General features: G+C 39.7%; 1 protein-coding gene across 1 annotated transcript in view; it reads left to right on the top strand.

Annotated features, from left to right (window-relative positions):
* The first annotated feature begins 4,617 nt into the window (after window positions 1-4,617).
* LOC133598363 (lysophosphatidylcholine acyltransferase 1) overlaps window positions 4,618-23,313 on the top strand; it is a 37,075-nt gene continuing 18,379 nt past the window's right edge. Inside the window, exons 1-6 of the mRNA XM_061951074.1 lie at window positions 4,618-5,027; window positions 11,343-11,482; window positions 12,507-12,721; window positions 13,587-13,699; window positions 14,928-14,988; window positions 23,156-23,214. Of these exons, the coding sequence (XP_061807058.1) occupies window positions 4,905-5,027; window positions 11,343-11,482; window positions 12,507-12,721; window positions 13,587-13,699; window positions 14,928-14,988; window positions 23,156-23,214 (711 nt within the window). The 5' untranslated portion in view covers window positions 4,618-4,904. The remainder of the gene's footprint in view (window positions 5,028-11,342; window positions 11,483-12,506; window positions 12,722-13,586; window positions 13,700-14,927; window positions 14,989-23,155; window positions 23,215-23,313) is intronic.

The following is a 23,313-nucleotide window of genomic DNA, read 5'->3' on the forward strand; positions in this document are numbered from 1 at the left end:
AAAACCAACACAGTGCATGAACTCACAACTAATTACACACCTGTAAATCAGATGGAAATTAGAGGGAACATTGTTTGGGGGTATCCATAATATGCTGATAGGGAGAAGTTTTTATTTTCACGATGAGTTGGGTGTGTCTTGATCTCCGCGGCAGAGGCTCCGCCAAACTCCTGAGGCCGAATCACCGAACCCCTAGGGTTCGATCGAACCCAGGTTAAGAACCACTGCTATAGAGACAGGTCAAAATCCCAAACATTAAGGTATGTGATGTGGTGGAAAATTGACATAATGTGGTATTCCTATCATATATCATGTTTCTCACGAATATCTACAACCACATTAGGGTTGTGGGGAATCAGTTTGGATTGTGCAGCACCAGGCAGTACAATAAAATACAATCCGGGTTCAGATGCTTATAGAGCAGGCCTGGGCAATTATTTGACTCAGGGGGCCAAATTTAGAGAAAAAAATGTGTCTGGGGGCCGGTATATCTATCCATCTATGTATATAAATATATATATATATATATATATATATATATAAGGTCAGGAAAAAACAAAGAGGTTATTTCATCCCGACAAGTCTTAATGAAGTCGTCTTCAATAAAATCCTCTGAAGAGCAGGGAAACCTGCGAAACAGGCTTGTAGGTATGAAATAGCCTCTGTGTTTTTTCCTGACCTAACGTATATTCCGCTCTACCCCGGTATTGAGCACTGTATAACGGATAAACCACAGAAACCTTGACTATATATGTATGTATGTATATATATATATATATATATATATATATATATATATATATATATATATATATATATATATATACAGTATATACATGTATATGCATAAATGTATATATATATATATATATATATATATATATATATATATATATATATATATATATATATACAGTATATACATGTATATGCATAAATGTATATATATATATATGTGTGTGTGTGTATATATATATATATATATATATGTATATATGTGTGTATATATATATATATATATATATATATATTTATTTATATACATATATATATATATATATATATATATATATATATATATATATATATATATATATATGTATATAAATAAATATACATATATATATATATATATATATATATATATATATATATATATATATATATATATATATATATATATATAAAAGCTGTAAACTGTGAAAATCTGCTGTACAGTATGTGTGCTTGGGTCCTATTTTTAGGAACACTAATACAAAACCTCACAATAATGTCTGACTTGATGCTAAAAACGTTATGACAGACCGCCTTAAAAAACGGAATGGAATTGTATCATTTTTTTTACTTAATGAGACACCCAGAATGTACATGAGAATAAAGTGAAAAAATGTGGGATTTACAAAATTAACTATGAAGGATAAAACACTGAATATTGACAACATATGAACGTCACACCCCCTCTTGTTGAACATATTTTACAATCAAGCAAAACGCAACAAAAATGCAACAAACACAGCGAAATATGAACGCGAAGGGTAAAAATAGACCCGCCTACAATCTGATACATCTGATTTATCACTAAGCTTTAGAACTTTGTTGTAAAAATCTCCTTCCGCGTCTGTCCCTGACACCCACATTTCAGGCTGGCCGCTCTGGAAACGCTCCCCACCCACACTGCTTGGTGCCTCGTCTGAGCTGCTGTGACTTAGATTACCATAGTAACTAATTAGATTACCATAGTAACTAATTAGATTATTAGTTAATTAGATTATTATTAACTAGTATTACATGCAAAAGTCGTCCTGCGATGAGGTGGCGACTTGTCCAGGGTGTACCCCGCCTTCTGCCTGATTGTAGCTGAGATAGGCTCCAGGGCCCCCCGCGACCCCAAAGGGAATAAGCGGTAGAAAATGGATGGATGGATGGATACATGCAAAAGCGCAGATTCCAACCATTGAAATACTTTGTATAGTTGAAGACGTACGGTCATTAGAAAACATCACTGCACATCATAATGGCAGCTACACTTTCCATTTTACAGATCTAAAAAAAATATTTGGGAATGTCCGGCGGGCCAGATTGAAAAGCTTAACGGGCCGCATGTGGCCCTCGGGCCTTAATTTGCCCAGGTCTGTTATAGAGGGTCATATTAAGATGATCTGTTAAGATTATAGTGCAGTTTAGGTTCATCCTAAAATCTCATCTAAAAAGCTATGAATATCCTTAACTTTTTGTAAATATATAGTGTAAAATATGGTGTCAGAATAAATTTAGAACGAAATAAAGATGGCCAGATTGGAAAAAACACAGATTGATACCAACATTTATCACCCACCTGTAATCAGGGGCATAGCACTTAATTCTGGGACTCCATGCACAAATCAAATCAAATCAACTTTATTTATAAAGACAAGACCCCAAAGGGCCCCCCATCCTACCCTAAAATCAATGTTGCCTCATACATGCACAGTTGGTATGTTTACATGCACTAAAAAACGAATGCAAGAAACCTAATTTGATTTCTAACTTTTTAAAGATGGGAATAATCTACTTAGACCAGAATGTTTATAAACACCCAAAATGTTTTGGGTTTTGTTTGAAAAAATCAATAAAAGTTAGGTTCTTTGTGACAAAAAAGTGTCAATGAATTAAATATAAAGTTTTGAGAATATGAATTTAAATAATCATGTAACCTGTCATTATTCACTTAAATGTGATTCCTATTCTGTCAAATTTAATTTTACTTCAGAGTGTAAAGTAGAGATTGTTTGATACACATATGATTATCATCTCTGGATAATACGAACCATTATAATACATAATTATTGTCATGAATATATTACTATTAGTACATTTACTGGGAGTTAAATCTCACCTATCTTTAAAATATAGTGTTTCTCACTTTAATCAAAGGTCTTTGAACGCACCACTTTTACATAACTTTCTCCTATGCTGCCACATATTAAAAAAATGTTTTTTTCCCTTTCCAATGTCACCTCAGTTTTGTTTCAAAATGCTGGTGTTTTCTGTGAATTCTTACAGGTGACGTTAGGTTTGCATTATAAGTGGAATGAACCATTTCGTATTTTTTTCTAGTGGCTGTAATTAAAGTACCACTGATAGTCACACACACACACTAGGTGTGGTGAAATTATTCTTTGCATTTGACCCATCCCCATGTTCCACCCCCTGGGCGTGAAGTTGAAAAACTTATTCGGGTGTTACCATTTAGTGGTCAATTGTACGGAATATGGACTGTACTGTGCAATCTACTAATACAAGTTTAAATTAAAAAAAAATGAGGGGAGCAGTGAGCAGCAGCGGTGGCCGCGTTCGGGAATCATTTTGGTGATTTAACCCCCCAATTCCAACCCTTGATGTGAGTGCCAAGCAGGGAGGTAATGGGTCCCATTTTTATAGTCTTTGATATGACTCATCCGGGGTTTGAACTCACAACCCACCGATCTCAGTGCGGACACTCTAACCTAGATATTCTTAATTTGGTTGAAGCAACCTTATTATTGAACTTTAACGGCTATACATGTGTTTTTCCCCCAATAACCTGTATATTTAAATGGCAGAAAGTAAACAATTTAAACTTGACAAAAGCTTGAGGGCCTTTCCTGTGCTTGGGGCCCTTGTTTACGGTTGTTCCAAATTTTATGAAGTTCAAATGAAAAGTTGTGAATTAAAAAGTTTTTTTGTTGTTTTTTTAATCAATCAGATTAGTTACATTAATGAATACATTCACCAGCAGACATACATACACAAAGCAAAGTGGATTGTAAAACATTTTGTAGATACACTTGTATCAAACGCGTAAAGCTTGAATGAATTTGATTTTTATTTATAATAAATGATAAATGGGTTGTACTTGTATAGCGTGTTTCTACCTTCAAGGTACTCAAAGCGTTTTGACACTATTTCCACATTTACCCATTCACACACACATTCACACACTGATGGCGGGAGCTGCCATGCAAGGCGCTAACCAGCAGCCATCAGGAGCAAGGGGTGAAGTGTCTTGCCCAAGGACACAACGGACGTGACTAGGATGGTAGAAGGTGGGGATTGAACCCCAGTAACCAGCAACCCTCCGATTGCTGGCATGGCCATTTGCGATTAAAAGTGTATTCATGGTGAATCCATATATATATATATATATATATATATATATATATATATATATATATATATATATATATTGCACGTCCGACCAATAGGAGGCCGCGGGGAAGACCCAGGACACGTTGGGAAGACTATGTCTCCTGGCTGGCCTGGGAACGCCTCGGAGTCCCACAGGAAGAGCTGGACGAAGTGGCTGGGGAGAGGGAAGTCTGGGCTTCCCTGCTTAGGCTGCTGCCCCCGCGACCCGACCTCGGATAAGCGGAAGAAGATGGATGGATATATATATATATATATATATATATATATATATATATATATATTTATTTATTTAAAAAAAAAAATTATATATACAGGTATATATATATATATATATATTTTTTTTTTTTTTTTTTTTTTTTTTTTGTCGCTGTGGAGCATGCCCGGCCGCATGCGCACAAACAAGACAGCCGAATCGTGGCTCCTTTAGCATCTTGAGCTAAAAAAGGCTGCTAGGGGGGTGGGCGGGGGGGACGCACTGTGGAAGAAGGCGCCCTGCGTAAAGATAACAAGCTAACTTCAAATAACCCCCGCTAATCCCGGAGCTAACCGTTATCCCTCCATGGTGTCCAAGAAAGGCAGATAGCGTTTATAACCCCGCGCTGCCAGCATAATTAGCCGCCTTGCACGACACAGATTGGGGTGCAACTGGAGAGCCTCCCTTTGTGGGGGCATTATTATTATCACTGTTGTGATTTTTTTTTTTTTTTGAAGAAAGTCGACCATTATTTGTTGTCAAGATGAGGTTACCAACTCACAGGCAATGTGCGATGAAGGGAGATGGGAAGAAGATGGACCAAGCGCCGCCGTTCAGAAACCCTTTTGTACACGTTATGAAATTCTCCCCAATGGAAAAGGCAAAGGTAAATATCAGGCTTGTGTTCAACGCTATCATGGTTATTTACATTCGCCATTGCGTGTGTCCTCGTCAGCTGTGTGCGTGTTAGCAAGCCGGCTAACATTAGCTACATACATGTTGCATTCTCTGCCCTACTTTTTCTTGCCTTACAGATGAAGGAACTACGTCATATAGTGTTTGCATTTACCTAACATGTGCTACACAGAAGTGGATAAACAAAACTGTAATAAAACCCGGTGTAATAATTACGCCAAACAAAATCGTTACCGTGACAGTTTAAAAGGAGCATGGCCGTCCATCCACTGTGGGCCTAGCTTGTTGCTCCGAAACAAACAGTCATTTTAATACACATTTGGGTGATGCCTCTCATAAACGACACTGTCAATTATTCACTTCTGACATAATATTGCTTTGTATATTCCCATTTTACTTCATTTCACTGTTGATGTATGCATCCCGTTCAACACGTGTAACGTAAGGGTAGGTACAGTACACATTATGCGCCACTTAAAACCATGCGTATTGTTTTAGAACACCTCTATGTTTAAATAATACATTTCATTTCCATTTAGCAGAAGACTGTTATTTACTGTCTCAAAAAAAACATATTTTTCAGCCTCAAGTTGCATTTGTTGTCTGTTACTAGGGCTGGGCGATATGGCCTTTTTTTAATATCTCGATATTTTTAGGCCATATCGCGATACATGATATATATCTCGATATTTTGCCTTAGCCTTGAATTAACACTTGATGCATATAATCACAGCAGTATGATGATTCTATGTGTCTACATTAAAACATTCTTCTTCATGGCGCAGTGGGAGAGTGGCCGTGCGCAACCCGAGGGTCCCTGGTTCAATCCCCACCTAGTACCAACCTCGTCATGTCCGTTGTGTCCTGAGCAAGACACTTCACCCTTGCTCCTGATGGGTGCTGGTTAGCGCCTTGCATGGCAGCTCCCTCCATCAGTGTGTGAATGTGTGTGTGAATGGGTAAATGTGGAAGTAGTGTCAAAGCGCTTTGAGTACCTTGAAGGTAGAAAAGCGCTATACAAGTACAACCCATTTATCATTTATTTACTGCATTAATATATGCTACTTTTAAACTTTCAGGCAGAGAAGGAAATCACAACTAAGTCAATTTACCAAAACTGTATTTATTAAACAGTTATCAAGTAGTGGCAGAAACATTAATGTAATTTCCAAAACAGAAAGTGCAAGATTGTCAAAGACATTTTAAAACAAGCGATTAGTTTAAAACATGATGTCACACAAGATAGTTCAATAAGTGTCAAATAAAAATGAGCTGCATAATAGGAAATCAAATAGTGTTCGTCCTTCGCTATGTGGTAGGTTCCTGCGGACATTATCTCCTTCTTTTGACTCTTTTTTTCATACGTTGTTGATGTGGAAATGTTTGCCTCTGCATTTTGATGACGTGGCACCGAACAGAGATGTTGACATGCGGAGTTTCAAGCACTCTTCAGGTGACTTTTCAATTGATGCTACATATTAGCAGTAATGCTACTTTTTGTAGAAACGCTTTCGCCCCACACTTGACAAATTACGGTTGTCTGTTCGACATATTCCCACTTGAGGCCAAACCACCGCCAGACGATGGACCCCCTGCTGTTTTTCTTGGGAATTAATTATTCCTTCATTTGTTACCAGATTTGCACCTTCTTTCACTCGTCTTCCCACTCGCATTGCAGCTAACTTTAGCCATGCTGCTACTTCTCTGCTCAAGGAGGGCGTATATGTGACGTATGTCGTGACAGTATGTGACGTGTGTAAGAAGGTGCGCTTGTTGTCTGTGAGAAGGAGCGACAAGACCGAGTGAGAAGAGCCTGTAGTGTAATGCCCGCAGCTAAAAGCAACTGCGTGAGAACGTATACTCGAATATCACAATATAGTCATTTTCTATATCGCACAGAGACAAACCCGCGATATATCGCGTATATCGATATATCGCCCAGCCCTATCTGTTACCATATGGAGCTTGAACTGTTTCCAGCTACTTGTAATTAGAATAACATCTTGGGGTGTAACAATTCTTTTTAACAATGATTTTAGTCAGAACTCATCGCAGATATGATTCATGGGCAACATTATTTTTTTAAGAACAATAAGATCGGTGACACAGGGGTTAGTGCATGTGCCTCACAATACAAATGTCCTGAGTAGTCCTGAGTTCAATCCCGGGCCCGGGATCTTTCTGTGTGGAGTTTGCATGTTCTCCCCGTGTCTGTGTGGGTTTCCTCCGGGTACTCCGGCTTCCTCCCACTTCCAAAGATATGCACCTGGGAATAGGTTGACTGGCAACACTAAATTGGCCCGAGTGTGTGAATGTGAGTGTGAATGTTGTCTGTCTATCCGTGTTGGCCCTGCGATGAGGTGGCGACTTGTCCAGGGTGTACCCTGCCTTCCGCCCGAATGCAGCTGAGATAGGCTCCAGCACCCCCCGCGACCCCGAAAGGGACAAGTGGTAGAAAATGGATGGATGGATGGATGATCTGAAATTTTCAGTAACTTTTTATAGGGTTCGTATGGATGCCTAAAAACCTTGAAAATGCTTGGATTTTAATGTTGTGTTTTCAAGGTTTGAAAAATGCTTCAATTTTGGGTGAAGTGCTTCTAAATGCTTGGAAATGTTCATCATATTTCTCGGCAGTCTGACTCAATAGGCTAATTATAGAATGGAAAAAACTAAAATAAGTTTACTTAAAAATGAAAGCTACACGCTTGATCTGTTGGCTTTGCACGAGCCCTTACTTTAGGTTGTTGTCATATGGCTCTGTGTCGCCCCCAAGAGGACAGTGGCGCATCGGTCCATCAAGCCGGGAGTTTGTCGTTTTAATGAACATTGAATGGAAAATGACGAATGCAAACTTTGGATAAAACTTGGACAAAATCCATGTGTAGCCTGCTGCAAAGTATGCAAAAAGGAAATCCAACTTTACGCCGGATAGTCGAACCTCGGATTCAGGAGGAATAGTGTGGTTTTCGTCCTGGCTGTGGAACTGTAGACCAGCTCTATACTCTCGGCAGGGTCCTTGAGGGTGCATGGAAGTTTGCCCAACCAGTCAACATGTGCTTTGAGCACTTGGAGAAGGCATTCGACTGTGTTCCCGGGGAAGTCCTGTGGGGAGTGCTCAGAGAGTATGGGGTATCGTACTGTCTGATTGTGGCGGTCCGCTCCTTGTATGATCAGTGTCAGAGCTTGGTCCGCATTGCCGGCAGTAAGTCGGACCCGTTTCCAGTGAGGGTTGGACTCCGCCAAGGCTGCCCTTTGTCACCGATTCTGTTCATAACTTTTATGGACATAATTTCTAAGCGCAGTCAGGGCGTTGAAGGGATCTAGTTTGGTGGCTGCAGGATGAGGTTCCTGCTTTTTGCATATGATGTGGTCCTGATGGCTTCATCTGGCCAGGATCTTCAGCTCTCACTGGATCGGTTCGCAGCCGAGTGTGAAGCGACTGGGATGAGAATCAGCACCTCCAAGTCCAAGTCCATGGTTCTCGCCCGTAAAAGGGTGGAGTGCCATCTCCGGGTAGGGGAGGAGATCTTGCCCCAAGTGGAGGAGTTCAAGTACCTCGGAGTCTTGTTCACGAGTGAGGGAAGAGTGGATCGTGAGATCGACAGGCGAATCGGTGCGGCGTCCTCAGTAATGCGGACATTGTATCAATCTGTTGTGGTGAAGAAGGAGCTGAGCCGGAAGGCAAAGCTCTCAATTTACTGGTCGATCTACGTTCTTGTCCTCACCTATGGTCATGAGCTTTGGGTTATGACCGAAGGAACAAGATCACCGGTACAAGCGGCCGGAATGAGTTTCCTCCGCCGGGTAGCGGGGCTCTCCCTTAGAGATAGGGTGAGAAGCTCTGTCATCCGGGAGGAGCTCAAAGTAAAGCCTCTGCTCCTCCACATCGAGAGGAGCCAGATGAGGTGGTTTGGGCATCTTGTCAGGATGCCACCTGAACGCCTCCCTAGGGAGGTGTTTAGGGCACGTCCGACCGGCAGGAGGCCACGGGGAAGACCCAGGACACGTTGGTAAGACTATGTCTCCTGACTGGCTTGAAAACGCCTTGGGATCCCCTGGGAGGAGCTGGACAAAGTGGCTGGGGAGAGGGAAGTCTGGGCTTCTCTGCTTAGGCTGCTGCCCCCGCGACCCAACCTCGGATAAGTGGAAGAAGATAGATGGATGGATGGACAAATGACATGATGGTATTACGTACACACCCCAACACTGTTTTACCTAACGATCAGTAATCATGATTTCAATAATCTTAAATATTACTTTGGTCATAACTGGCAGCGATAGATCTCATACATACTCTGCAGGCTAGTAGCAGCAGTTTGTTGGCTCTTACAACTGCTTTTACTGGTTTGTGTTACTGCTTAATGAATAAATTAAATGTGCTTCTATGGCTGTATATTCTTGTCAACAAAAGGTGCATTGTTTGGATGGCAAGTTTGTCACTTCAATCTAGGGCTGCAACAACTAATTGATTAAATTGATTAAAATCGATTATAAAAATAGTTGGCGATTAATTTAGTCATCGATTCGTTGGATCTATGCTATGCGCATGCGCAGAGGCCTTTTTTTTAATAAACCTTTATAAACTGCAACATGTACAAATAGCTGAGAAACAATAATCAAAATAAGTATGGTGCCAGTGTGCTGTTTTTTTTCTCAATAAAATACTGGAAAGGATAGAAATGTAGTTTGTCTCTTTAATCCGATTATTAATCGATTAATCGAAGTAATAATCGACAGATTAATCGATTATCAAATTAATCGTTAGTTGCAGCCCCAAGTTCAATCATTGATTTGTTGTTAAATATTCCCTCTGTTGTAATTGTATTGCATGTTCGAAATAAACAAACTAAAACTAATTAACTAACTAACCCTCGTAGTTACTAGCGCGCAGCGCAGTCAAGTTTTAAGGTGGTGAAAAAAAACTGTCTTTTATTGATCAGTTCCTCCAACTAAGATTTTGTTTATTCCGTGTTTAAGACATTTGTGAGCTACTGGAGCTCCGTTCCCCTCTGTGCACGGAGGAGGGGGACACTGCTCTGCAGCGTACACAGTGACACTTCAGCGTGAGTCACATTGTCCATTTGGTTATGGTTTATGTTTATTTCAAACATGCTATACTTTGGATGGATTTATTTTGGGAGAAAAATGCGATAAAATGATTAAAGTCGGTATTTGCACGTGTGCTACTTTTTTTTAGACCTATTTTTAGTCACAAATGTGACTAAAATGCTCGCACTATACAGTTTTGTTACGTCCTCAACATCCGGTTTTGGCAATGCTGTTTCAGTGATCAAAGTCTTTTTTTTTTGGCGGTCGAACTTTCGGTGCATCACTTGTCAATAGTGCGGATATGATAGGCAACATATATCCATTCATACATTATATTACTTTAATTTGCGTTCACGTCAAAAAAATAAAATAAATTAAAGTGTGGCAGCTTTTAATTTGTATCTGTGGCTGGTTGCCACAATCAATTACGTTTAGGGGAAACCCTCAATTTATTTAATTAAACCATCTAAAATAAATTGTTTAAATAAAATAAAAAATGTTGGTGTGAATTTTAAGTTTTTTATTGTAATATTTTTCTTCAGCCCTCTTTTGCAGTATAACTAAAACATATACATATAAAGCAGTTAATTATATTTGTTCTACATTATTTTTGTTGAAAATGATAACTTGTCTATACTGTCAGATAAGAACTGTTGTAAGATAAGATAGCGCTCCCCTACTAGTGTGTACTATCAAGACAAATATTGACTGAAGATAAGCATTGGCATTAGGTGTGGGCTAAGTACATTTTTAAATGTACTTAGACTTACAATGTGTACCCAAAAACCTATATATTTGTGTTTTTGCTTATGTACACGTTTAGATATAGTTGTTAGATAAAGTAGAATTTGTAAATCAATTACTTGTTAAATGTCTAGTGTCATGGTATTACTTCACCTCAGCTGGATAGCTAATTTAATGCCAGACAATGTGGTTTTATCCTCCTATTGTGTTGAACTGATCAGATACTCGATAAGTACGAGATGGTCAAAACTTGGGAAATATATTTCAGTCAGTCAGCTTTTGGCCAGACTGATCTTTAAAAAACTACTACACCAAGACTTGAGGCAATTCTGTCCTTCCACTTTATGAGAATGTTTTGTTTTAGCATGACTACACCCTGAACTTCACCAGTGACAAAACATGAATGAATTGAATTGAATTTAATTGAAAAATGAATACAATAGGATCAGTTGTATATGTATTTAATGTATTTTCCTCTTATCATTTACAGATAGCAGTAATGACAGTCACACTATTCCCCATCCGTCTACTCATAGCTGCATTTATGATGCTGCTGGCTTGGCCCTTTGCCTTTCTGGCCTCAGTGGGACGCTCAGAAACAACCATTGAACCCCAGTGCCTCTGGAGGAGGTGGGTACCCAGCTGAATGTGCAAGTTTGAAGTGAAAATTCTATTTCTGTACTGTTCACAGTGGGTTTTGACACATCATTATCAGAAACCGCAAGGGAACTGTGGCACAATAGCCAAAAATGCAATCTTTCTTTCATCACTGACATAAATCAGATATAAATACCACTTCAATTAGACGCACAATGACTTAACAAAAAAAGTCAAATGAGGGTGGTTTGATTTGAATTATATGTAGTTAGATTCTTAAGGTATGTTCTACAACAGTGGTTCTCAAATGGGGGTACGCGTACCCCTGGGGGTACTTGAGGTATGCCAAGGGATATGTGAGCTTTTTTAAAAATATTCTAAAAATAGCAACAATTCAAAAATCCTTTATAAATATATTTATTGAATAATACTTCAACAAAATATGAATGTAAGTTCATAAACTGAACATCAAATCCAGTAGGCTATTCCATTCATAACAATGCAATATTCAGTGTTGACAGCTAGATTTTTTGTGGACCTGTTCCATAAATATTGATGTTAAAGAGTTCTATTTTTGTGAAGAAATGTTTAGAATTGAGTTCATGAATCCAGATTGATCTCTATTACAATCCCCAAAGAGGGCACTTTAAGTTGATGATTACTTCTATGTGTAGAAATCTTTATTTATAATTGAATCACTTGTTTATTTTTCAACAAGTTTTTAGTTATTTTTATATCTTTTTTTCCCAAATAGTTGAAGAAAGACCACTACAAATGAGCAATATTTAGCACTGTTATACAATTTAATAAATCAGAAACTGATGACATAGTGCTGTATTTTACTTCTTTATCTCTTTTTTTCAACCAAAAATGATTTGCTCTGATTAGGGGGTACTTGAATTAAAAAAAATGTTCACAGGGGGTACATCACTGAAACAAGGTTGAGAACCACTGTTCTACAAAATGTTATTTTGACATTCCATGGATGACTGTTTTATATATTTACATTTACAATTTTAATAAATGAGACACTCAAACCAAATCCTCTCACTTTCAGATTGGTTGACATTATTCTGAAGATCATCATGCGGGTCATGTGGTTTGCGGGTGGTTTCCATTGGATGACTGTAAAGGGGCGAAGGGCATTACCTGCCGAAGCACCCATTATCACCCTGGCACCCCACTCTTCTTACTTTGACGCCATCCCTGTCACCATGACAATGGCCTCCATTGTCATGAAAGCCGAGAGCAAGGATATACCCCTGTGGGGCAGTGAGTAACCATACACACATATACATCTTTTTTTTAAATGTAAAAAACAGATACAAAATATTTTTTTACATAGTAACTGTTTGTAAATACATGCCAATAAATTGGAAAATATTATGCGAAGGGATATGGCTTTCTGTCGCATTTGATTTATTATCGGAAGTGATGTCAACATACGTTAGAGATGTGTGAACACATAATATTCAAGTCCTATCTGAAATATGTTTCTAAAATAGTTTTTAGTGTAATACGGTACATGTCTGTATAACTTGAGTCCAACTTTTTTCTGACATATTTATGGGAGGACACAGATGCTTTAGTTGAACAAGTTGAATCCAGAATAGGCATTAAGACCTGATCAGCCACAGTGACGTGTGTAGTGTCTCTCAGGGTAGTAGTTACAGTCCTAATCTCTTTCCGTCAGCCCACAGTTGGAATCAATTACTACTTTTCATCAAGCCCCATGCCTCATTTACTTTTCCTAAGTTACCCTTTTCACGACTCATGGCTATTGTAAACCTTATCTCCTTTTGTGGGTCAACTTTGTTTAGGTCTCAAAGGCAGGTTATGAATTATTATACACCATGGAAACTATAATTTTTGCTCTGTGCTGATTAATTGTGATACTTTTTTTTTTATTTTTTTTTTTATGGCTCAAACGTGTTCTTGTTGTCGTATGTTTACCGGTGTTTGTTCCAATTTGTTAATTATATGAACACTCAGTCAGATGACAGATATTGATATAAAGACAAAAAACAATTATTGCATCTTGAAAATAATCTGAATAATTGTTCTAGTCAATGTGATTTGGTGTTTAGTGTACGACATTGGTAATTGTGTTCTCAATTATTTCTGTCTTTTCCTCTAGCTTTAATAAAGTACATCAGACCAGTGTTTGTATCACGGTCAGACCAGGATTCAAGAAAGAAGACTGTGGAAGAGATTAAGCGGAGAGCCCACTCTGGAGGAGAATGGCCTCAGGTAAATGTATGCAATGATCAAAAAAGCCTGCACTTTTCAGTTCGAATGATGATTGAGAATGTTTTGAACTGAACATTCATTCAAGGGCTGCTAATTATATGGGCCAATGTGAAGAATCATGACATCACACTGATAAATTTGATAGCGGTTTAAAAAGACTATTGGGCACCTCGAACTTGGGGTTTTGACCCTCCATTTTCTACCGCTTGTCCCTTAACCAGTCTAGTAAAATCTTGCTTCAACATTTTAATTTCAGTCGTGGTCAAAAGTTTACATACACTTGTAAAGAACATAATGTCATGGCTGTCTAAAGTTTCCAATCATTTCTACAACTCTTATTTTTTTGTGATAGTGATTGGAGCACATACTTGTTGGTCACAAAAAACATTCATGAAGTTAGGTTTTTTTATTAATTTATAATGGGTCTATTGAAAATGTGACCAAATCTGCTGGGTCAAAAGTATACGTACAGCAATGTTAATATTTGGTTACATGTCCCTTGGCAAGTTTCACTGCAATAAGGCGCTTTTGGTAGCCATCCACAAGCTTCTGGTTGAATTGTTGACAACTCCTCTTGACAAAATTGGTGCAGTTCAGCTAAATGTGTTGGTTTTCTGACAAGGACTTGTTTCTTCAGCATTGTCCACACGTTTAAGTCAGGAATTTGGGAAGACCATTCTAAAATCTTAATTCTAGCCTGATTTAGCCATTCCTTTACCACTTTTGTCGTGTGTTTGGGGTCATTGTCCTATTGGAACACCCAACCTACGGGCTGATGATTTTAAGTTGTCCTGAAGAATTTGGCGGTAATCCTCCTTTTTCATCGTCCCATTTACTCTCTGTAAAGCACCAATTCCATCACCAGTCTTGGGCGCAGTTGGGTGTTCCAACAGGACAATGACCCCAAACACACATCAAAAGTGGTAAAGGAATGGCTAAATCAGGCTAGAATTAAGGTTTTAGAATGGCCTTCCCAAAGTCCTGACTTAATAAACATGTGGACAATGCTGAAGAAACAAGTCCATGTCAGAAAACCAACAAATTTAGCTGAACTGCACCAATTTTGTCAAGAGGAGTTGTCAACAATTCAACCAGAAGCTTATGGATGGCTAAAACTTTTGACCATGACTTAATCTGACCCTTGTTAACTCTTGTTGTATAATTGTACACTGAGAGGATCATTTGTAGTTCTAACCCATTCGACATGTTATACTTGTTTTTCATGCAGATAATGATTTTTCCAGAGGGAACATGCACTAATAGATCCTGCCTAATCACTTTTAAGCCAGGTAAACTTTCTTTATTTGATAATTGTTTGTCTTTTTTAGCTATATTTTCTTTCTTTAGTTTTTCAGTTGTTGTGGTTTAAGATGTACCATATCTGAGCACCAGAAACAAATAGTGCTTTTATTGAAAAGAAAGCACAGTATACAGTAGGTCAAGGATCACTCCATGGTTAGAGTCCAAACCCAGATGCTGTCCAATACGGATCTGGACCTATAATGTAGAACAGTAGGAATTTACGTTTCGACGGAGTGCCTCCATTGTCACCTCCATTTTTGTACGGACTTTTTGGTACTGGTAGATCAGATCAGAAAATCCACTGACCAATTACTGCATGCGAGTTAAGCCATACCACATGATACTACTCAGCCAATCCAGTTGCTCACTCCAGACACTAAACATGGCGACTCTAAATACAAAACAGCTGAAAGACTAACGAAGAGAAGCAAAGCGAGTGACAAGAAAGAACGAGTGATATACAGGACTGTCTCAAAAAATGTGAATATTGTGATAAAGTTCTTTATTTTCTGTAATGCAATTAAAAACAAAACAAAAATGTCATACATTCTGGATTCATTACACATCAACTGAAATATTGCAAGCCTTTTATTATTTTAATATTGCTGATTATGGCATACAGCTTAAGAAAACTCAAAAATCCTATCTCAAAAAATTAGAATATTTCCTCAGACCAAGAAAAAAAAAAGATTTATAACAGCAAAACAAAATCAAACATTTGAAAATGTCGATTAATGCACTCAGTACTTTGTTGGGAATCCTTTTGCACGGATTACTGCATCAATGCGGCGTGGCATGGAGGCAATCAGCCTGTGGCATTGCTGAGGTGTTATGGATGCCCAGGATGCTTCAATAGCGGCCTTTAGCTTATTTGCATTATTGGCTCTGGTGTCTTTCAGCTTCTTCTTCACAATACCACACACATTCTCTATGGGGTTCAGGTCAGGGGAGTTGGCAGGCCAATCGAGGACAGTAATGCCATGGTCAGTACACCAGTTACTGGTGGTTTTGGCACTGTGGGCAGGTGCCAGATCATGCTGGAAAATTAAATAATCATCTCCATAGAGCTTTTCAACAGATGGAAGCATGTAGTGCTCTAAAATCTCTTGGTACACAGCTGCATTGACTCTGGACTTGATGAAACACAGTGGACCAACACCAGCAGCTGACATGGCTCCCCAAACCATTGCTGACTGTGGGAACTTCACACTGGATTTCAAGCAACTTGGATTTTGCTCCTCTCCTACCTTCCTCCAGACTCTAGCGCCTTGACTTCCAAATGAAATACAAAATGTGCTTTCATCTGAAAACAGGACTCTGGACCACTCTGCAACTGTCCAGTGCTTCTTTTCCATAGCCCAAGTCAGATGCTTCTAGAGATTTTAGAGCACTACCGTATTTTCCGCACCATAAGGCGCCCTGGGTTATAAGCCGCGCCTTCAATGAACGGCATATTTCAAAACTTTGTCCACCTATAAGCCGCCCCGTGTTGTAAGCCGCATCTAACTGCGCTAAAGGAATGTCAAAAAAACAGTCAGATAGGTCAGTCAAACTTTAATAATATATTAAAAACCAGCGTTCTAACAACTCTGTTCACTCCCAAAATGTACGCAAATGTGCAATCACAAACATAGTAAAATTCAAAATAGTGCAGAGCAATAGCAACATAATGTTGCTCGAACGTTAATGTCACAACACACAAAATAAACATAACGCTCACTTTCTGAAGTTATTCTTCATTCATAAATCCCTCGAATTCTTCTCCTTCGTTGTCCGAATTGAAAAGTTGGGCGAATGTGGGATCCAAAATGTCTTCTGGCGCTGTCTCCCTGTCTCCCTGTCTTGGTGAACGTCACGTGTGTTCGCCTTCTGTCATCCACTGTTCCCACGCAGTTAGCAGTCTAGCTTCGAATGCCCTGTTGACACCAATAGCTAGCGGCTGGAGGTCTTTTGTCAATCCACCCGGAATGACGGCGAGTATTGAATTAAGCGCGTAAGCGTGTCTCTTAATGTGATGTTATGAGCTAGCAAATATAACAACTACACTACCCAGCATGCAACGATAGTGACGAGCATGCGCGGTAGCCCTGAGAAGCGTTGTTGTATGCTGGCAGTTAGAATGTGGTTATGAGCACGCTGTGAGTAAACGTTGAGAACTCAGTTAACACGCCTCGTCTGCATTATTTATAATTAGACAGACAACACACTTACCGGTAATAGGAGCCATTTTGGGGTCTTTACATAAACACACAAATGGAAATGAAACGTCACATATCCCAGCATGCACCGTGCGCTTCTTCTACGGGGAAAAAAGATGGCGGCTGTTTACCGTAGTTGCGAGACCGAAACTTTATGAAAATTAATATTAATATTAACCCATATATAAGGCGCACCGGATTATAAGGCGCACTGTCAGCTTTTGAGAAAATTTGTGGTTTTTAGGTGCGCCTTATAGTGCGGAAAATACGGTACATGCTTCAATCTGTTGAAAAGATCTATGGAGATGATGATTTCATTTCATACACCCCAGTGCCCTACTATTTATATCCATCCCTACATTTTGCGCATTCCCGTGAAGGTAGTGATGTCCCAATGACTCTTTGCATGTTGGGGTAGTGGGCATAACGAGGGGTAGGGGGTATGCATCTAGCCCTTCAGAGTGAGGCATTTCAGATGCTGACTTGCTCAGGTAGGGCCAGAGAAAAATACACCATTTTTGCATAAGTTATATAATATATTACTTGTTAGTTTGGAACATTCGTTTGTAATGTTAGCCAGCTTGCCACGCTGGCAGGCTAAAATACTAAATAATCCTAAAATACTAAAACTTTAAAGCTTGCGAATGTGAAAACATTAACCTTACATACCTTCAAAAAATTAACAAGAGACAACAGTCATAGATGGCGGCTTCTTCTCCATATACCGTATTTTTCGGACTATAAGTCGCAGTTTTTTTCATAGTTTGGCCGGGCTCCAGTGCGACTTATATATGTTTTTTTCCTTTTTTATTATGCATTTTCGGCGGGTGCGACTTATACTCCGGTGCGACTTATACCGTATTTTCCGCACCATAAGGCGCCCTGGGTTAAAAGCCGCGCCTTCAATGAACGGCATATTTCAAAACTTTGTCCACCTATAAGCCGCCCGGTGTTGTAAGCCGCATCTAACTGCGCTAAAGGAATGTCAAAAAAACAGTCAGATAGGTCAGTCAAACTTTAATAATATATTAAAAACCAGCGTTCTAACAACTCTGTTCACTCCCAAAATGTATGCAAATGTGCAATCACAAACATACGTATATCAACATGGACAGAGCTGCGTGAAAAAAGCCACCCGGCCTCTTCGCGTAAACTTAAACTTACCTTAACCACTCGCTCATCTTTTCTTCATCCATCCCTTCGAGTTAGCTTTTATGATGACGCCGGCTGGAAAGGTCTCTTTTGGCAAGGTCTTCCTTTTGAATATCACCATGGGTGGAAGTTTCTGGCCATTAGCATGGCAAACTAGAACCACAGTGAAGGATGACTTCTCATTCCCTGTGGTGCGAATATTCACCGTACGTGCTCCCGTTGTATCCACAGTGCGGTTCACAGGAATATCAGTTGCTGTGAAATAGTAATCCGTGTGCGGATGGAGAGATTGCGTCTTTTCATGAACCGGATCCCTGACGCTTAGTAGGAGCCATTTTGTGGTCTTTACAGATGTAAACACACAAAGGAAATGAAACGTACGGTATATCCGTGCGCTTTTTCTTCTTCTACGCGGGCGGGTGGTTACTTACAGTAGAAGAAGAAGCGCTTCCTGTTCTATGGGGGCGGGTGCTTACCTTGGCGGTTGCTTGCGTAGAAGAAGAAGCGCTTCCTGTTCTACCGGGAAAAAAGATGGCGGCTGTTTACCGAAGTTGCGAGATCGAAACTTCATGAAAATGAATCGTAATATTAATCCATATATAAAGCGCACCGGGTTAAAAGCCGCACTGTCAGCTTTTGAGTAAATTTGTGGTTTTTAGGTGCGTCTAATAGTGCGGAAAATACGGTACTTCGAAAAATACGGTAGTTATTCGTTTAATCATCAACCGAATCATGATGAATGTCTAAAAAAAAACTATCTCGACCATTAACTAAATTGCTGTTGGGTTTGTTGTGTAATGGTGGGACTAGAAGGTTGTACAGTACACAGCTACTGATAAAGTACTGTGGTATTGATAAATTAAGAAAGGTACTACTGCCTTTGGAAAACACCAGTAGTTATTTTTCATCCACATGTGCTGCCGTGCGGCGGTGTCGTTGCTGAGGCGCATACAATCATAATAATCGTCCAAAGGAATAATGACAAAATAACAGCAATTCTACTGGTCAATAAAAAGCGTGCGTGAAGAACAATATGAATTTGGACTTCAGAACTGTCAATAAAGATGACGCTTTAAACACAGAAGTACCGCGCTGCTTTAAAACATGCCTCGCCAATGGTGTGTCAATACAGCATTACCACCGTTGCTTCAAATTTAGGTTTAAATAACAAACATTCAGACCTGCACAAGGAGTTTAAAGCGTGGCAGGTAATATACCGTATTTTCCGCACTATAAGGCGCACCGGATTATTAGCCGCACCTTCTATGAATTACATATTTCATAATTTTGTCCACCAATAAGCCGCCCCGGACTATAAGCCGCGCCTACGCTGCGCTAAAGTGAATGTCAAAAAAACGCTGCGCTAAAGTAAATGTCAAAAAAACAGTCAGATAGTTCAGTCAAACTTTAATAATATATTGAAAACCAGCGTTCTAACAACTCTGTCCCAAAATGTACGCAAATGTGCAATCACAAACATAGTAAAATTCAAAATGGTGTAGAGCAAAAGCAACATAATGTTGCTCGAACGTTAATGTCACAACACACAAAATAAACATAGCGCTCACCTTCTGAAGTTATTCTTCATTCGTAAATCCTTCGAATTCTTCGTCTTCGGTGTCCGAATTGAAAAGTTGCGCAAGCGTGGGATCCAAAAATGGCCGGCTCCGTCTCGTCGAAGTCATCGGATTCAGTGTCGCTGTTGTTGTGCAGCAGTTCTGTGAATCCTGCCTTCCGGAAAGCTCGGACCACAGTTGTGACCGAAATATCTGCCCAGGCATTTACGATCCACTGGCAAATGTTGGTGTATGTCGTCCGGCGCTGTCTGCCCGTCTTAGTGAAGGTGTGTTCGCCTTCAGAGCTGTGTGAAAAAAGCCACCCGGCCTCTTCGCGTAAACTTCCCTTAACCACTCGCTCATCTTTTCTTCATCCATCCATCCCTTCGAGTTAGCTTTTATGATGACGCCGGCTGGAAAGGTCTCTTTTGGCAAGGTCTTCCTTTTGAATATCACCATGGGTGGAAGTTAGCATGGCAAGCTAGAACCACAGCGAAGGATGACTTCTCATTCCCTGTGGTGCGAATATTCACCGTACGTGCTCCCGTTCCACAGTGCGGTTCACAGGAATATCAGTTGCTGTGAAATACGGTAGTAATCCGTGTGCGGATGGAGAGATTGCGTCTTTTTATGAACCGGATCCTTGTCGCTTTGTAGGAGCCATTTTGTGGTCTTTACAGATGTAAACAGGAAATGAAACGTACGGTGATATCCGCGCGTTTTTTCTTCTTCTTCCGGGGGCGGGTAGAAGAAGAAGCGCTTCCTGTTCTATGGGGGCGGGTGCTTTCCTTGGCGGTTGCTTGCGTAGAAGAAGAAGCGCTTCCTGTTCTACCGGGAAAAAAGATGGCGGCTGTTTACCGAAGTTGCGAGATCGAAACTTTATGAAAATGAATCGTAATAAAGCGCACCGGGTTATAAGGCGCACTGTCAGCTTTTGAGAAAAATTGTGGTTTTTAGGTGCGCCTTATAGTGCGGAAAATACGGTAGTTAACAGCTTCCCCGTGCACATATACAGTAGATAGGAGACTTGCATACACCAGGTTGGCTCGTGAAAAATTATTAATGCAAGTGAATTGACTGAGTTTTGTAACAAATTCCCACTCTTTCATTTGTGTTTTATCTTTAACAATGTGTGTTTTACATGCTACGTGTCTTATCTGTGTATTTTTAGCCTTGTTTTCAGTATTTACTAATTATTGCGATGAGGTGGGGATTTGTCCAGTGTGTACCACGCCTTCCGCCTGTGTGCAGCTGGGATAGGCTCCAGCACCCCCCGCGACCCCGTAAGGGACAAGCGGTAGAAAATGGATGGATGGATGTATTAGACTGAAAGCACAGGTCAACATTGGCAATCATAAATCATGAAGCATAATACAATATCAAAGCTTTCTATTCTATTCTAACCCAACACTTGATTATGGCAGGCTTGATCTAATATGTAAAATCATTGTAAACTGTTATTTGAGTGCAATTTAAAAAAACCAAAAATAAACAAACATGTGTTTTAATGCCTATTTAACTTTTAATTCTAATATTGTTTTTTGGGTTTAATTAGAAACATATGTTTAATCATAAGTTTTATCATAAATGTTCTGTTAAAATGAAGCCAATAATGACATTTTTTGTGTTCTCCTTTATTTTGGAACGTATCAAAAATAATTTAAATACAGAATGACATACATTTCGATACCAAAATATTGGTGTTGGTACAACTCTAGGTGGGACGTATGTGCAAACGTATCTATGTAGTTGCTTACGTGCCCGAACATAAACAATGCAGTGACGTAGCAAGTGGTGTCCCAATTCCTCGGGAAGATTACAAAGCTAGCCTCTAACCCTTTTTACTTAATTTCAAGGGTGTAGTGGTAGTGAGTGTGGGCTAGTGGTAGTGAGTGTGGGCTAGTGGTAGTGAGTGTGGGCTAGTGGTAGTGAGTGTGGGCTCGGGGTAGTGAGTGTGGGCTCGGGGTAGTGCGTGTGGGCGAGTGGTAGTGAGTGTGGGCGAGTGGTAGTGAGTGTGGGCGAGTGGTAGTGAGTGAGGGCGAGTGGTAGTGAGTGAGGGCTAGTGGTAGTGAGTGAGGGGGTGTATTGGGATTGGGCCTTAGACTCACCAATTTTGTGCTTTTTGAAACACTTGTAGCAAACCTATACATATCAAGGTAATACTTAAATGGGAAATAATACACATTAAAAATACAAAACCCAAAACCAATGAAGTTGGCACGTTGTGTAAATCGTAAATAAAACTTTAATTCAATTGAGTACACTGCAAAGACAAGATATTTAATGTTCGAACTGAGGAACTTAATTTTTTTTCGCAAACAATCATTAACTTAGAATTTAATGGCAGCAACACATTGCAAAAAAAGTTGTCACAGCGGCATTTTTACCACTGTGTTACATGGCCTTTCCTTTTGACAAAACTCAGTAAGCGTTTGGGAACTGAGGAGACCAATTTTTGAAGCTTTTCAGGTGGAATTATTTCCAATTCTTGCGTGATGTACAGCTTAAGTTGTTGAACAGTTTCGACTCTGCTCTCTTGAACCGTAGTGTGAGCTGCATGCTTTCCTTGTCGTCGTTTCGTAAAATCTTGCACTCTTCCGCCCTTTTTGATTACGTCTCAAGGCACTCGTTCATCTTTTTTGCGATGTGAGTGATTTGTACAGCCGAAAAAAACACAAGCATAAAGCATGTTTTCTTTGAGAAAGGTTAAATGGCGCGAGTACCCATTGAAAACAGAGCTAGCTTGACCACCACCAGTATTCATTGGGCGGGGACGTGAGCCAGACGTGACGTCAGTAACATCCCAACCATAGGAAAAGAAGAGGGAAACAAGCAAGATCTACTTAGAGACACGACCGAGGCAAGTCAGCTACGGAAAAAGGTCCCCCCTCGCCCCTGCACCTGCCGTGGTGGAGAGAAAGAACTCAGACAAGCCAGAGACCGCACACAACTATGTCCTCTTAGGAGAGTAAAGTGCACAGCGAAAATAGAACTTTAATGGACTGATACATTTTTGTTCATCCCTTCGAAAGCACAAAATCAATTCATCTCATATGTTCATAGACTGTGGCACTAATAAAACATGGCAATGTAAAAACACAAAGTATTAGACCAAATGGACTCACTCATGTCTGAACCAGCCACACAAAAATGTCAAAAGTGAAAATGTGTGTACTCTTGGTTTTTAAACCATCTTTGTACTTTGTGTACTGTTTTCTAATCAAAGTATATTGTCTTCGGTCTTTTAGGGGCATTCATCCCCGCTGTACCTGTGCAGCCTGTTGTGATGCGGTACCCAAATAAACTGGTATGATTCTTTATATCTTAATATTAGTTAGCGCTGCAGTTAAGAATACACACTTTTAATAATACCGGACTAATGTAGATATTAAGGCTGACTTTGACT

The sequence above is a fragment of the Nerophis lumbriciformis genome, linkage group LG04 (assembly GCF_033978685.3).
Source record: "Nerophis lumbriciformis linkage group LG04, RoL_Nlum_v2.1, whole genome shotgun sequence".
NCBI classification, from domain to species: domain Eukaryota; kingdom Metazoa; phylum Chordata; class Actinopteri; order Syngnathiformes; family Syngnathidae; genus Nerophis; species Nerophis lumbriciformis.